Genomic DNA, 15,140 nt, shown 5'->3' on the forward strand with positions numbered 1-15,140 from the left:
GTCAGATCTTTACAGGTCTGGAGATGTGAAAAAAAGTGAGGAAGAAGCACGGTTGGGAATGAACAGATGTTATGCAGGAAAGGGCACCACCACTCTCTCAGGCTCTAAGCAATAGACATGTTAAGCTGCAGACTGGGGACACAGTGGTCTGTGCTGTTGAGAGCATGGGTGTGGCTGGAGACCAGACTTTTTCTCATTTCCAAGACAAATATTCTCCTTCAGAAGTTTTCTTGGTTGTTTTTTTTTGTTTTTTTTTTTTTTTTTTTTTTTTTTTTTTCTGTTTTCTTTCCACTGGTTTACATTCTTTGTGAGTACTTTTGTTTTGCCTTTTCTATTAGAGGCAATAATTTGTGCACATTTCCTCTTGACACTGCCTACTCAGGCCAGCACAAAATTACTTGAAGGGCCATCAGATGATAATGACCATCAATCATTACTTACAAGAGTGAGATTTAGAGAGGGGGGTAAACTATTGAAAAGATTTTTGGATTAGAAAAAGGAACAAAATAAAATAAACCCTCATGGGCAATAGCTTCAGCCGTTGCAAATTGGAAAATTTCCAGGGAAAGCTATTCCAATTTACCTCTGAGTGTCTGATTTTGGGGACTTGCATCCCTACCTGTGCATTTTCCTGGTGGGGTTTTGCAGAGTTATGAAGGAAAGGGGAAGCTTTAAAAGCTGTGCTGCTGTGTTTGGCTCTAGTATACTAACCTCACTCCCCTTGTTAGTGCACATAACACTTCAGATAGCCAAAGTTTTGTGCTATAAAATAGCAAAGGCTATTAACAGCTATGTAGTTTATATCCACTAGCAAAGCCTATTATGGCACCATATAATCAGAGAATTGAGCACAAGAATCCAGAAATGTGCCAACAGTGGTCTCACTTTAAAGCTGTAGCACAAGCCAGTTAGCAAACTTTCAAAATAAATGAAATAATGAAATGACAACATTAAAAAAAAAAAAAAAAAAAAGGCAGTCAAATGTCAAGCTTAGGCTTTTTAAAGGACTTCCAATTAAATACAGACCATAAAGAGAGCCATGACAAACTGTTTGGCCTTTCTAAGAAAAACAGAGCAGAACAGGCACCTCTTCATCTGCCAGAGACAGAATATAATGTATAATGTGGTGATTTTCCAGTATTTTTTTAGCATAATTTATTTTTATTATATGACTTAGATCACCCATCAAGACAGATGAATTGGAAACAGAATATTTTATAACTATACAAAACCCAAAGATACATAAGGTACCTGTGTGGGATGGTGGAAATTTTTAAACTTTGGATGTGCTCTTTGTACCCCAGTGAATCAGTATTTCACCTCTCTTACTGTGGACGTACTGGCAGTCCTGGAGGCCAGTCTGGATGTCCTGGAAGCCAGCTGGGTATTAAATAACACTATAATTTGCCCATTATTACTGCCGAACTGCTTTTCAAGTGAACTGTGCCTGACAACAGTTGTTTTGCAGTCAGTTTTTAACCAATCTTTTTAAGACTTGGAGAAGTCCTGGGTGATCAATATTAATACGACATTTCTTTTAAATGAGTTTTTAGATCTTAGAGACTGAAACCTTCCTGAACTGTTACTGAAAAATGTGAGCAATGCACTTGAATCCTACTCATTAGCAACAACCTCTGAGAGCTGTAATTCATCCTCTCTCTGCAACACTGAAGTGGCTGAAGTACCGTACACCTAGCACTTTGGAAGCTGTAACTCCACACCTAGTATAAATAATGAACTCAGGCTTCTCTGGGACAATAATGCCCAGCCCCATGCAACATTTATTAGTTTCTTGTGTCTGTAATTCAATTAATAATGTTTCTCTGAAGCTTCTTTAAATTCACAGTAGGCTAACAGGGCACACTTTGGCCTGTCTTGTGATATAGATAATTTACCTATAACACATGATACCAGTGATTACAAAGCTCAGTTTTGTTGCTCTGTGTTGTTTTTGACACATCCTCATGTTAGCGAAGTTGCATTACTTCCAAGTAGGCGTGCATATATAGGTACATGGGTTTGGTTGTTGTTGTGGTTTCTAAAACAGTTCTATGGGTTTAGGGCTACTTTTTACTGCTTGATCATTCTTCCTGCCCTCATGTTTTATTTTTGGCACAAAAAAGATGGAGGGTAGGACAAAATGTGGCAAAAATCTTCAGGGATGTGCAAATAGAGGTCTTTCAGCAAGACGGTTTAGACATCAAGGTAGAAACCTGAATTAAGTAACATACTGGATTATATTTAACAAAAGCGAGCATGTGTCACAGACATGGAAGTGACATTGCTAGCCTGTTCCCTGACTGAATGGTGCCAAGTCATGGCTGAACTTTTAAAGCCAGGAAGCTTAAGTAGAAGTCAAGGAAAGGTCTCCCTAACCTACAAATTGCAGAGGTCAGGAGTAACCCAGAGGGACTAACGTGCTGCAGAGCTGCTAAGGGAAGAAAAGCTGAGGGAGAGAAGGCAAACATGTTTTGTTTGACAGCTCCAGCATAGTCTGGTAGTTAAGGTTTCTGTATTACTTCCTTGCACGTAACTGCACACATGTTTCTGCCTCATTACCCATAGGCCCTCTTTCAAGTTCTTCTTCTGCGGTTAATTTGCTTTTCAGATATTTCATTAAAACTCTGGTGGGAATTTTTCATAGAATCAAGTTGTTACTGAGATTTGCATTTAAATACCTATTAAGTAAGATCTTTAAGTCATGAAAATATTCATGGATGCAGCTAACAGATAGGCTGCTGTGGGGCACTTAATAACTCCTCTGTATATTTGCGTGTGGTGGGGTTCCCTTGTAAGACTTAGTGTCTCTAAATGAATGGTATGAAGAAGCTACTTAGAATGTTATTGGTAAAATCCAAAAGGTAAGACATGCTTGTAGAACATCAAAGGTAACTTGGTTTCATGTATTCCAAGAGTGGAAGAAATCTTTCACTCTTTTCTTTCACAAAATAACTTCTTTTTTTTTTTTAAGAAAAGAATTTCATTTCTTTCAACTACGTAATAATTATAGAATCATTTAGGTTGGAAAAGACCCGCAAGATCATCAAGTCCAACTGTTAACCTAACACTGCCAAGTCCACCACTAAACCATGTCCCTAAGCACCACATCTACACGTCTTTTAAATACCTCCAGAGATGATCTCTCAACCACGTCCCTGGGCAGCCTGTTCCAATGCTTGACAACTCTTTCAGTAAAGAAATTTTTCCTAATATCCAATCTAAACCTCCCCTGGCACAACTTGAGGCCATTTCGTCTCATCCTATCTCCAGCCACCTGACAGAAGAGACCAACACCCACCTCACTACAACCCCCCTTCAGGTGGTTGTAGAGAGCGATAAGGTCTGCCCTCAGCCCCCTTTTCTCCAGACTAAACAACCCCAGTTCTTTTAGCTGCTCCTCGTAAGACTTGTTCTCTAGACCCTTCACCAGCTTTGTTGCTCTTCTCTGGACACGGTCCAGCACCTCAATGTCTTTCTTGTAGTGAGGGGCCCAAAACTGAACACAGTACTCAAGGTGGGGTCCCACCAATGCCGAATACAGGGTGACAATCACTTCCCTGCTCCTGCTGGCCACACTATTTCTGTTACAGGCCAGGATGCCGTTGGCCTTCTTGGCCACCTGGGCACGCTGTTGGCTCCTATTCAGCCGGCTGTCGACCAACACCACCAGGTCCTTTTCTGCCGGGTAGCTTTCCAGACACTCTTCCCCAAGCCAGTAGCGCTGCATGGGGCTGTTGCGACTGAAGTGCAGGACCTGGCACTTGGCCTTCTTGAACCTCATACAACTGGCCTTGGCCCATCGATCCAGCCTGTCCAGATCTCTTTGTAGAGCCTCCCTACCCTCAAGCAGATCAACAATCCCTCCCAACTTGGTGTCATCTGCAAACTTACTGAGGGTGCACTTGATACCCTCATCCAGATCACTGATAAATATTAAACAGAACTAGCCTCAATACTGAGGCCTGGGGAACACCACTTGTGACTGGTTGCCAACTGGATTTAACTCCATTCACCACAACTCTTATTAACTATGTGATGATTATTGACTATGCCACTATTTTGGCTATTACTTCACAAGAATGGGAAATATTAATAGTCACAGTTTTTAATACATGTTTGAAACACCTTCTTGTTATGGTCAGTGTGAAATATGCATTAATGCCAAAAGTCCTATTAATTCCAAAAATCACAATATATTGTAACTAGACTAGAATGCAAATACAGTATAAATGGAAAATGAAAATAATATTGTTAAGTCCACCATTTGGACTTAGTTGATTTTTTTCAAGATTTATACAACCAAATTTTAAGTACAGGAAAGCAATATATAAAAAATGAACAGAGTTGCTTCATATGTCTTTCATGAAACACAAAAGTAGCTTCACAAATATTGTGCATGCATGGATCCAACTGTTTTTTTTACTCTGGTCTTGTACGTGTAACTCAGTTGGCTGCATGTGTAACCACCCAGTAAGAAGTTTAACTGGTATCAGATTACTGTCTGGTTTGTTTGTGCTGCAACGATGCAATTAGAGCAATGCAGGCCAATGGAGTGAAAATCTGTGAAAAACAGATTATAAAGCAGTAACATTTAGGGGTGGTTTATGACAGTTCTGTAACCAGCACACACTGGAGTGGGGCAGTGTTGGGGAAGAAGGGATGAAGGGAGAAAGGAAAACTCAGCCACTGGCAAAGTAAGAAACAGGGAGGCATTCAGGAGAGTCAGCAGTGTTAAACCTGCAGATCCCAATCACCAGCTTCAAAAAGCAATGTTTTGGTTTGTCCTGGAGAAAAAACTTAAATCCTGCTAACACTGTAACTTGAAAGATTACTTGACGGAGAGTCCAGGAGGCAGAGAGGGATAAGAAATACTATTTTTTGTAGAAAGTCTTGTAAAAAGACATTTCAAGCAAATGAACAGAAGGCTTAGATTGAGAGTGTAAAATAAATCTTTTTATGACTTTCGTTGTGGAAAGTTCCTTCTTGTTTTGGCTTAGCTTAATTTTGTAGCAGAACATGGTTGTGGAGAACTTTCGTGTTCAGCTACAGATGCAAAATGTGTTCACATCTGCTGTGGAGGATTTTTTATGTGTTAATGGTTGTTTTCATATTATCCCCTTAAATTTCTACCCTCACTGTAAAAAACCCCTGCTATAATTTGAAACCTTCAGATTCTGCAACATAACTGCGCATAATTAGTGACTGAAAGCACAGGTTCTCTACAGCTCTGCAGTTTTTATTTCAGTAATTTTTCATGAACAAGCCCCAGTGCTTGAATTACCTAGTGATAGAAGTGGTGGTAGAAGGTTTTCCTCTTAAGTCCAGAATATCATATACTGACTTGGGAGACTGGTACACGTCCAGTTTATTGATTCTGGCTGCTTTTCTGGTAGTGCTCCAGCACTGACTGCCGAGTTTATGAGGAAGCTGCCATCTGCTGTTAGGACTGCCTTGTATCTCCTGACAGTGCAACAAGATTTTAAATCCTCTTGGACACTGGTTTCCTGAAGCTGAAAGAAACTCTTTTCTCTGACTTATTTGAGAGGGCTGAAATTTAAGAGCAGATTTTTTTGAGAATCAAAATGAAAGAATGAGATGTGAGTGCTGAACCAGCAAATCTCTGAAGGACTTGAAGTGGCTTGGAAAATAAAGAAGGCCCAGTAAGTGTCAAAGTTAGCTAACGTACAGAAAGATCAGACTCCAAAATGCAGAATACAGATGTGATCCAGAAGCACAGAACTGAGAATAAGGGACCTAGAGCCTTAAAAAGACACTGACTTGTGTCCCTGAGGAACACTCTGAAGTGGTGAATAGGTGGGATGTGTGGCTGGGGTCGTGGCTGGGTATTTTATCTTTTTTGTTGGAATCTTTGCATGCCTCATGCCAGAGAAAAAAGAAAAAAAGAAAAAAAAAAAAGAGTGATTGCATTGGGATTCATGTCATTGTGTGTAGCTTTTTTGCTTCTGCCAGCTTGTGACTTTGAAGGAGAAAACAGGTTCTCAGATAGTGGGAAAATGCATGCTGAACTCTTGGGGAGTTCAGGTGAACTGGCACTGGTCCTGATGCCTCACCAGCTGGGTTTAGGTGTGAACTCTCAGAGGGCGAGAGTGCTCAGAGGGCTCTCAAAGAAAGAGAGCTCTCAAAGAGCAAAAGCTAAGTTCAGTAGCTCAATTTTGCACTGTCTTGGGAAGCACAGAAACACAAGGCTGTTCGGAGCCTTGGTACTGTGAGCTAAAGAGACTGGTGCAGTGGGTGTCTAGTGGAGAAACGTTTTGATAGGTCTTCACATGATAGTATGAAGATCACCCTAAGCATTTGCAGTTACTAAAAATACACAATATTTTAAAGATGTTTAGATTTTTAACCATGAGTTAAGAGAAATTCTGATACAGCTAATAGCCTTCTTCACACATAATTTTAATTCTCCTTTATCATAGCTACACCACTATTCTGGCAATGCCATTGTCAGATTTTGCAGTTTAACACATTTTTTTTGCTTGCACACATAAAATATGTGAGCAGAAAATATAAGCATGATAATTAATTTCATTCTGTGAACTTATCTGTAGCACTTCTGGAGAGACATGCATCACAATTAACATTTTCCCAACGGGCTACCTTTTCCCAAGTGCTTAATGTAATACCTAATATAATATACAATGCTTTGCAGTCATCTAGTGTGAGGACAAAAGAGTTATACTGTCTTGTGCATACACTCAGAGCTAAGAATTCTTATACTCTCTAGTGTTTTAGATTAGGCATTTAGCCTTTAGGGTACATTTTTTCAATAGAGACATACAAAAGTCATACTTATAAATGAAAATTAGGTGAAATGGAGAAAACATTCATATGCTCTTGATCTCATATGTTTATTGTTTAATCCTTGGACATGATGCCTTTTTAAAACCATTTAAAAATCTTCCTTTCATATTTATATCACCAGGGTATTATTTAACTTCTGTAAATTCATAAGCAAAATTTTAGTCTTTCCGCGAGCACTGAAGCTACACTTCTGAGAAATGATTCTGAGAATGATATAGTTAGAGGTGATATATGCAGAAATTCTGAGGAGTTGAACTAAATCTAGTCTTGACAAAGGTAGACACAAGGGAACCAAGGGTCTAGTGTATGCATATCTCCAAAATAAAAGAATGAAAATAAATTTCCCTTAGCTGGACAACAATTTATATTAGGTGGAACCAGAAGGAATAACAGTTTGTGAGTGGCACAAACGGGCAGCAGCTGAACTACCAAACAAAGTCACTGTGACCAAAAATATTTGGTAACATTAATTGGATGTAGGCAGATCTCAGAGCTCCAAATGCAATTGGATTAGAGCAAATGACTGAAGCTGCTTGTTCTGTTTTCACTACATATGATTAGTCTTCTGTGAAATACAAAATCTCAGAGATTTTCTTTCTAAACATTACTAAGGGAACAAGATTATACAAAACTATAATGAGTTAGAAGACATAAAAAATTACATTGCAATGGTAGAGACAAAAACAAATTTACCATAGCATCATCTACATCTCTCTTTTGCCCTCATTTTTCAGGGAAGCCCAGCTTTTTGTTGAAAAGTTTGAAGGTGCTCTTGGAAAAGGAAAAGGAAAAAAATTCTATGCATACAAAGTGATGATGACCAAGGTAAATTTATTATTTCACGAACTTTATGTAATGCAAATGGAGAGCCTTTTGCAGATAATTGCTATAAGCACCCATCTTCCAAAATAGAGCTCCTCATCTTTCTTTGCATTTTAACACTTTTATTTTCACTGTTCTCACATGAAAATATTTCTAATGAAAGCTCACAGCTTGATTGAGTTGTCATAAAAAAAAAAAAATCAACTGTTTTGCAAGAGTTTGCAAGAGATTATCTTGTGAAAGTTAATTTCTCTTGGTGTGGACTGGGTTTTTCTGTGGACCGAATCCAAAACTCAGTCCTTCCCTTCAGACAGCCCCCTGTGAAGGATCAAAAAGTGTCTTTTGCCCCACAGCAAAAATACTGTAGGCATCTCCACTGAGCCAAGACTCTAGGGATATGTATATCCTAGCAAGCAATATGGCTCTGTAGGATTGTGACTGAAAGATCAAACAGTGGTTGCTGAGGACCTAATGTCCACACAGTATGTGTTCTGGCAGGTCTTGGTTTGGGCTAAGTGCTGTGTGGTCCTAAAAACTAAATACCCAGTAGTGGGCGACATGGATTAGTACGCTCCTCAAGTGCATTCCTCAAGTACAGCTTTTGACTTATTTTTTGCTCTGACACTGCTTTACAGTGCAAATGTGGTGTGGTAAATTGGGATGGTTTGGGAGATTCACTTCAAAAGCATACTTTTGCCCTAAACTAAAATGCTGATGCAGAATGATGCTAAGAAAATTTGGCAGGACTACTTGCTATGACCAGGTTTACCCTTACTTAGACTGGATTTTCTGCAAGCAGTTGTGTAGTCACATCTCATAAACACCAATGTTCACACAAAAAAAATTAGGCTTTCAAACTCAGCTGAGCACAGGAAGCTGAATTACAGAAGTTATACTTATCCAATAGGTAAACTACTGGATAGAGTAATTGTTATTAAATGACACAGCTTGAGCTCCAGATCTGAATTTTGAATAGCAAAGGAAATAACAAAATAAATTCTCAGAAAAAATTGCAAAAAAAATTAATGGCATGAAAGGAAGGGATTATTTAGTCATTCTTCCTGTGGAAGAAATAGGGACTTCACACAAAGCCAGTAGGAGACACATTCAGAACAAACAAAAGGAGAAGGTTCTTCATAAGCTAGTGCTTCTATTGCAGTGGGCTCTGCCAAGGGATACTGTGAATGATTGAGGGGTTACATTAGCTCAAGGGGAAACTGAGCATCTGGGCACTGAGATGATGGTGGTTTTTCTTAATCTTGACCCTTTTCAGAAATGGATGAAATTTCAAAGAGATTTTGAGAATTTTAAGACTGCCTGCATACCCTGGGAAATGAAAATTAAGGAGATTGAAAGTAAGTACTTATGGAAGGTAATAAAGAATAGTATCTAGTATCGTATTCTTGATGCATGCCAGAATGATAAATTACTTCTGATACTTTAGAAATACATGTCTGTATTCAATGTGTAGTATAAAACCAATGAGTATTTATTTTTCATTAATATTTATTGAGCTTGATATTATAGCTCGTTGAAAATATCCTTGAGTGTTAGTTATACTAGTTAGTTAGTTAGTTACAGATGAAAATCCTCAATACACAGGTAACAGGTCAGGAGCTAGTGATTAAATTAATCCTAGAAAAGCAGAATTGGGATTTAGCTATTGCCTACCTTCAGTTTATTTTGTCTGTATTTATACTATAATTATTTCTGTGATGTTTTTGCATCTTCTTGAGCCTTACTTAAGAGGTATTTTAGTGTTATTTCTCTCATTTTCAACTATGTAATACAACACAAAAAAAACAATACTGGTCTTGGATACCCCCTTATTTTAGGCATAAATATAAACAAAACAGTGTAGTAAGTACTATGGGTATGTTTGAGAGTAGGTTTTGGGCACAAGTCAGTTTTATGTTTCAGTCCCAGTGATGAATTCAAACTGCAGCCCTTTCTTTGAAGGAAATTTGGCTTAACTGCATGGGTACCTGAGTGAGGCTCTGCCACTGACGAAATGCAGATGAAAGTGCAATGGAAACTGATTTTAGAGAAGTTGCCATTGGAAGAAGCTGTGAGTTGCATCAAAAGACAATAACCAGAACAGTAGAAGAACAGGAAAATGATGAATTGTGGAGTTTCAGACTGCAAAATAACCATTGAAGAGAACTTACATAATGTCCTTAAACATATGGTCTACAGACTGCTGAACAGATGATCTACTCACTTGAGGTGGAGTTTAGAAGGAAGCTGCTGCATATGTGTAGTTAAAATCAAACCCAGCAGCAAGATGCATGTGGTCTTTTACTGGTCTGTACACATAACAGACGAGGTTTTCGTGGGAACAACGTTTCTGCAAGCCTCTGTAAAGGACTAGTCCTGGCACAAGCTGTTCTGCTGGTAATAGCTTCCAACAGAAACATTTCTTTCCTTATAAAATCAGAATGTAAAAATAGAACAGGATAATTTTTCCAGTCCTGCCTTTATAACTATTTATTTTTTCTTTTGAAATGAGTAACTTTTTTTTTCTGTCACCTGTAAGGTCCAAAAATCACAGTGAGATAGTATCTTTTTATAATCTCAGGAGGTAAAATTGTGAAGTTTACTCTTTTTCTATTATTTTTGCTTCTGTTCAGAGTATTGCTAAGGCAAGCTGCAGTTGCTTTTACTTGCAGAAACAACGGTCTGTCTGAATATTAGTAATTTAAGAAGTTAAACCACGGTTTGTTCCAAAACTTTGTAGTCTAGAATAAGGCTTGATTTTAAGGGAACAGCTCTGAAATATTGCTAAGGAAAATAATTTTAAGTCACAATATATTTGATTCTGGTTAATGCAAGCAGTAGCTTTTAGTGTGTACCTCATATTAGTGAATTTGTAGTACTAAGATCAAGGTCATCTTAATGATGACACGGATAAAGATGCCAAGTCCCAGAACAAAAGGGTGTTTTAGACATTAAAAAAGTGGAAGTGAGGGAAATTGAAATGCAAAAAAGCTAGTCTGTGTATAATGGAAGAACAGAGATTAAGATACATTGAGTTACAGAGATAAAAAACTGCTGCTTCAACTTTTTCTAGAAACCTAGGTGTCATCTGAATTTATGTGTAGCTAGGACGTGTACTACATTGGTCATATTGCATCAACTTTAGTAAATGGTAAAGAGTTATCCTCCATTTCTGCTCTGGCTGTGTCCCCTCCCAAGATCTTGCCCACCCCCAGCCTGCTGCTGAGGGGGGCAAACGTTGGAGAGAGCCTTGATGCTGTGCGAGCACTGCTCAGCGGTGGCCAAAACACTGGTGTGTTATCAACACCTTTCTACCTACCAATACAGAGAACAGCACTAGGAGGGCTGCTATGGGGAGAGTTAACTCCATCTCAGCCAGACCCAATACAAACTTTCATGTGGCCACTGGATCCTTCAGTCCACCCAAAATACTGAGGAGTGTTTGAAGAAAGTGGTTGAACACTGGCCTTGGACACCAGGTTCAATATTTAAAAAGATACTGTTGTTGGACAGCATTGTTTGTGGTCCGTCCTTAGTGATGTCAGTTCCCACAGGCTGCAGTTTCATGTGGCAAAATATGATTGCATAAAGGAAATTGGAGGGAGCACTGTCTACATGACAGTTCATTTTTTGAGAAGACAGTACAGTGACACAAGCAGCAAATTATGTAAGACTGTAACAGGTAAAGTAGGCTGTTTGGACCACTCTTGGAAATCTGATGATGCAAAATGTGCTTGCCCAGTTCTCCACCACAGAATTGGGTCTGTACAACTGCTTTCCATGTCACTATATAGTTTAGTGTTTTTAAACTAATGTTTCTTTTGTGGTAATTTTCCCACCAGAACACATGCATACACACAGATAAGTATCTGGTATATTTAATTCACCAGTTAAACATGTTTGAAAATGAAATGTTCATGGGTAGCTTCTGCTCCTTCCAACAGACAAGATTATAGTCAGATGAACAGTCTTTTAGCCCCCCAAAACCTAGGGGTAAAACCTTTATATAATCCTCCATGATCACTGCTAATACTATGCTATGAGCTATTTTCTTTCCAAAGGCAGGCACTAAGCACGGAAGTGTAAGTATTAACAGGGTATAAGAAGACGTCATGCCAATAGCACCTAAAAGAAAGGCAAGAATTTATGAAATTTCAAGTTCTGTTTGAATCTTGCGTGACCCCGGCTAAAAGAAGTTGTAAGCAGCAGGAGCATGAAGGGAACAAAAGCCTGACACTTATGTGCAGAGTACTCTGTATAGGTAACCTCTTCATTTGGCTAAATACCTTTGTGTGAGGAAATAGTTTATGCCTGGCAAACCTTTACAGTTGTTAGCTTCCAGCCAATTAAATTCTCAGCATAAGTCATGTCTGTGCTCTTACATGAAGATGATTTGCATTTTCTGATCTTAAGGTGAGCTCTTTGTAAAAAAATCCCAAGCAAACAAGGCAGTAACTGTTTACAGTAGAAAATGAGGGAAGTAAATTTAATTTTCTGACTGCTGAGAAACACTAATGTTTATTCTTCAGTCCTTCTAAAAAACTGCATCTGAGCAACCTAGCATGACTCATCCAAAAGAAGACACTTTCAGAGAACTAACAATTTTTGCCCTATAAATTAGAATTAATGCAGGACTATCATGATACCTACTTTAAAATCTAAAGGATCAACAAACCAAAGGAGATCAAGCCATATATTAATAGAATGGCAAAGAGCTGTCTTCTTTGTGATGCAGTTCAGGAGTTAACATTTAATAGAGCCTCTTTTTTAGAAAACCTGATGTTTATACTGTAGTGTTGTTACATGTTGGTCCATTCTCGAAGCCAGGGTTGTACACAGATTGCAAATGAAAAGTGAATTAAGGTCCTGTACAGAGGTAAAAGATCAGTTAGGTAGTACTGGGGAAGATTTCTTTGACTCAGAAGAAAATACTGTACTGGTAAAACAATGTTAGATACATAGAAAGTTTTCTCTCACGCAAACTGAAGAGGACAGGTAGCTGTGCCAACCACTGCCAACTGATGCAGGAAACTTAATGGGAAAGGCAACATTGAAATTAACACACTTTATGAGAACAACAGAACTGCTAAATTCACATAAAGTCAATAGAAATAGTATAGCTTTGGCAAAAAGGAGGTTAAATGAAGAATGTGCTGGACTGGGGCAAGTGGCACACATGTGCCTGGCAGTGCTACCAAACTGAAAAGTTCCTTGGGTTATTACTTATACCCTAGAAAGACCTGGGAAGAAAAAGCTTCATACTGAACAAACTCTCTGCATCTGGAGTCGTGCTGGTGTGCTTGAGAACTCCCAAGGTGTATCATAAGTTCTATCAAGCTTTTTTTGTTACCATAGTTTTGGCTTGATGGGAAAGTTTAAACAGACTTCAAGAAGATACTTTTGAGAAACAAAGGGCTTCTTTAGGACAGGTTGGACTAATCTAAGGTGACCAGCTAATGTTATAGGTAAACCTCAGCGCTCTGGTCTGCTTTGAAAAACCAATTCTGATTTTATTTCAAGGCCACTTGTAGTTACCCAAGAACCACCTTGACCACATCAAGTCAGATAATTAACTGTCACACTACTGTGCCTTAGATATGCTATAGAAAGGTATAGTAAAAATAAATAAATATTATTAACTATTGATCATTATTAATATTGGCATGAGAAGAAACATCACTGTTTTAAATTTTTCATACTGGGTCCTAAACTACAAACTTGCATTAACAACACATTTAAACTTTATACAGAGATCATTTCTGATGGGTCTATGGACTGGCAGCAGGAGGTTGTTAATGCTTAGATACTAAGATTCTTGAGAGTTTTCCTTCCTGTGAAAATTATAATCAACAATGTCATTTAATAATAATAAATAAAAGAATAAAGAAATAAAGAGAGTAACAGAAAGAAGAAAAAAGAAAAGTATTAACTACATTTGAACCCTCCAAGAAAACTCATCTTCAATCTCTGCTTAGTTTCATAATAGTGCCTATTATAATAAATAGGGCCCTTCTTACCACAGCCCTCTTCAGTTGGGTCTGACTCTTCCAGGCTGCTAGCTATCTAGAAAGAACAGGTATCAACATGAAGTTCTGGGCTATCTTAGGTAGGCTCCCTGCTTCAAGATGAGAGTCCTTTCTAGCACAGGGAGCTCAGCTTCAGAATAACAGGCATCAAGCTCTCCTTGTAATGGAAACAGGTGAATCTGCTGCTGGGGTTTTGATTTTAAGAGAGACAGAACTTGATAAATGTGAAGTATTTGTATTTAGAAAAGAGATGATTCTTTTTGTTACGGATTTGACATTCAGTAATATCTGTGCAACAAGACTTTATGGGAACACACATTGCTGTGTTGCAACAGGGAGAACCTCCTCATTCTGCTGCTGAAATTTACACTGTGCATGCCAATCTGCATGCCAATGCATAATATGGTAAGGCTGTGGATGTGGGAAAAGATGGCCAAGTCTACTTTAAAGTATTACTCTTTCCTTCACACCTGGAACATGTTGCACCCCAGAGTGGATTCAAGATGCTGGTGAAACTTGGACTGCTTTTGTTCACAGATGGTGCAGGCTGTTTGTACCATTTTCCATGTTCCCTGTTGCACCCCCTGTTTGGACCTGCCCACTCTGGAAATGTGTTTAAGGGCATCCACAGCTAAATTATCCTCATCCCCAGCTAAGCTTTTTCACTTGAGATTGCTGTTCTTGCCTCATTGGTGAAAAGGAATGAAGCCCATGTGCAGTCTGTGCATTGTGACTTGCAATAACTATACTGATGCATGTAATTCCAATACACTGCCTTAATGCAGATGTTCCAGATGGATGCATGGCAGTAATTTCATCAGGTTAACTGATACAAGAACTATAACTCGATGCATGAAAAGAAGCCATTCCCAAAAGAATGGGGATATTAGGATTTGAGCAAAAAACCTAATGCGGTATGGAGAGGTCTACAGTATCAAAAGTGTCTTGAAATCAGAAATCTTCCTAATTTCCTGCACTTCATTTTTTTGAGTCCATAGCATCCCTGCAGGCTGTAGCTGGGTTGTAATTGGGTAAATAGCATATCACAGCCAGATTAACTAAAAGTCTCCTGCTTTACGCCCCTACCTAGACTTCCCAGTATATAGGTCACTAAGATTGGCTACTTCTTCATGAACAATTTCAAAATTTTGGTTCCACTCTGAACTGTGAATAAAGCAGATTTTGAAATGCTGACATCCTTGACAGAATGTTTTGTTCCTCCCTTTGCACAGGCCTGATAAAAACCTCTTACTAGTCAGTCTCTCTTTATACTCTGAGGTTATACCAGTTTAAGTGTATTACATTTTCTACTGATTTTGTTGTTATAGCAAATTCTGCATATATATGCCCCAAATAGCAGCAATCATGTCAATGTCAATTTACAGAATGGAAGAATCTAATACAAGCAAGGCTTGCAAAACAGTGTGGAAATACCAACGTAAACTCCTCTGAACAGAGGGATTTTCTTCTCAT

At 38.6% G+C, this 15,140-nt stretch overlaps 1 protein-coding gene across 1 annotated transcript in view; it reads left to right on the forward strand.

Moving 5' to 3' along the window:
- Positions 1-15,140, forward strand: part of TMC1 (transmembrane channel like 1) — a 66,876-nt gene that overhangs the window by 21,029 nt on the left and 30,707 nt on the right. Inside the window, exons 5-6 of the mRNA XM_049795482.1 lie at positions 7,557-7,647; positions 8,918-8,999. Coding sequence (XP_049651439.1) covers positions 7,557-7,647; positions 8,918-8,999 — 173 coding nt within the window. The remainder of the gene's footprint in view (positions 1-7,556; positions 7,648-8,917; positions 9,000-15,140) is intronic.

The sequence above is a fragment of the Accipiter gentilis genome, chromosome Z (assembly GCF_929443795.1).
Source record: "Accipiter gentilis chromosome Z, bAccGen1.1, whole genome shotgun sequence".
In the NCBI taxonomy this organism is placed as follows: domain Eukaryota; kingdom Metazoa; phylum Chordata; class Aves; order Accipitriformes; family Accipitridae; genus Astur; species Astur gentilis.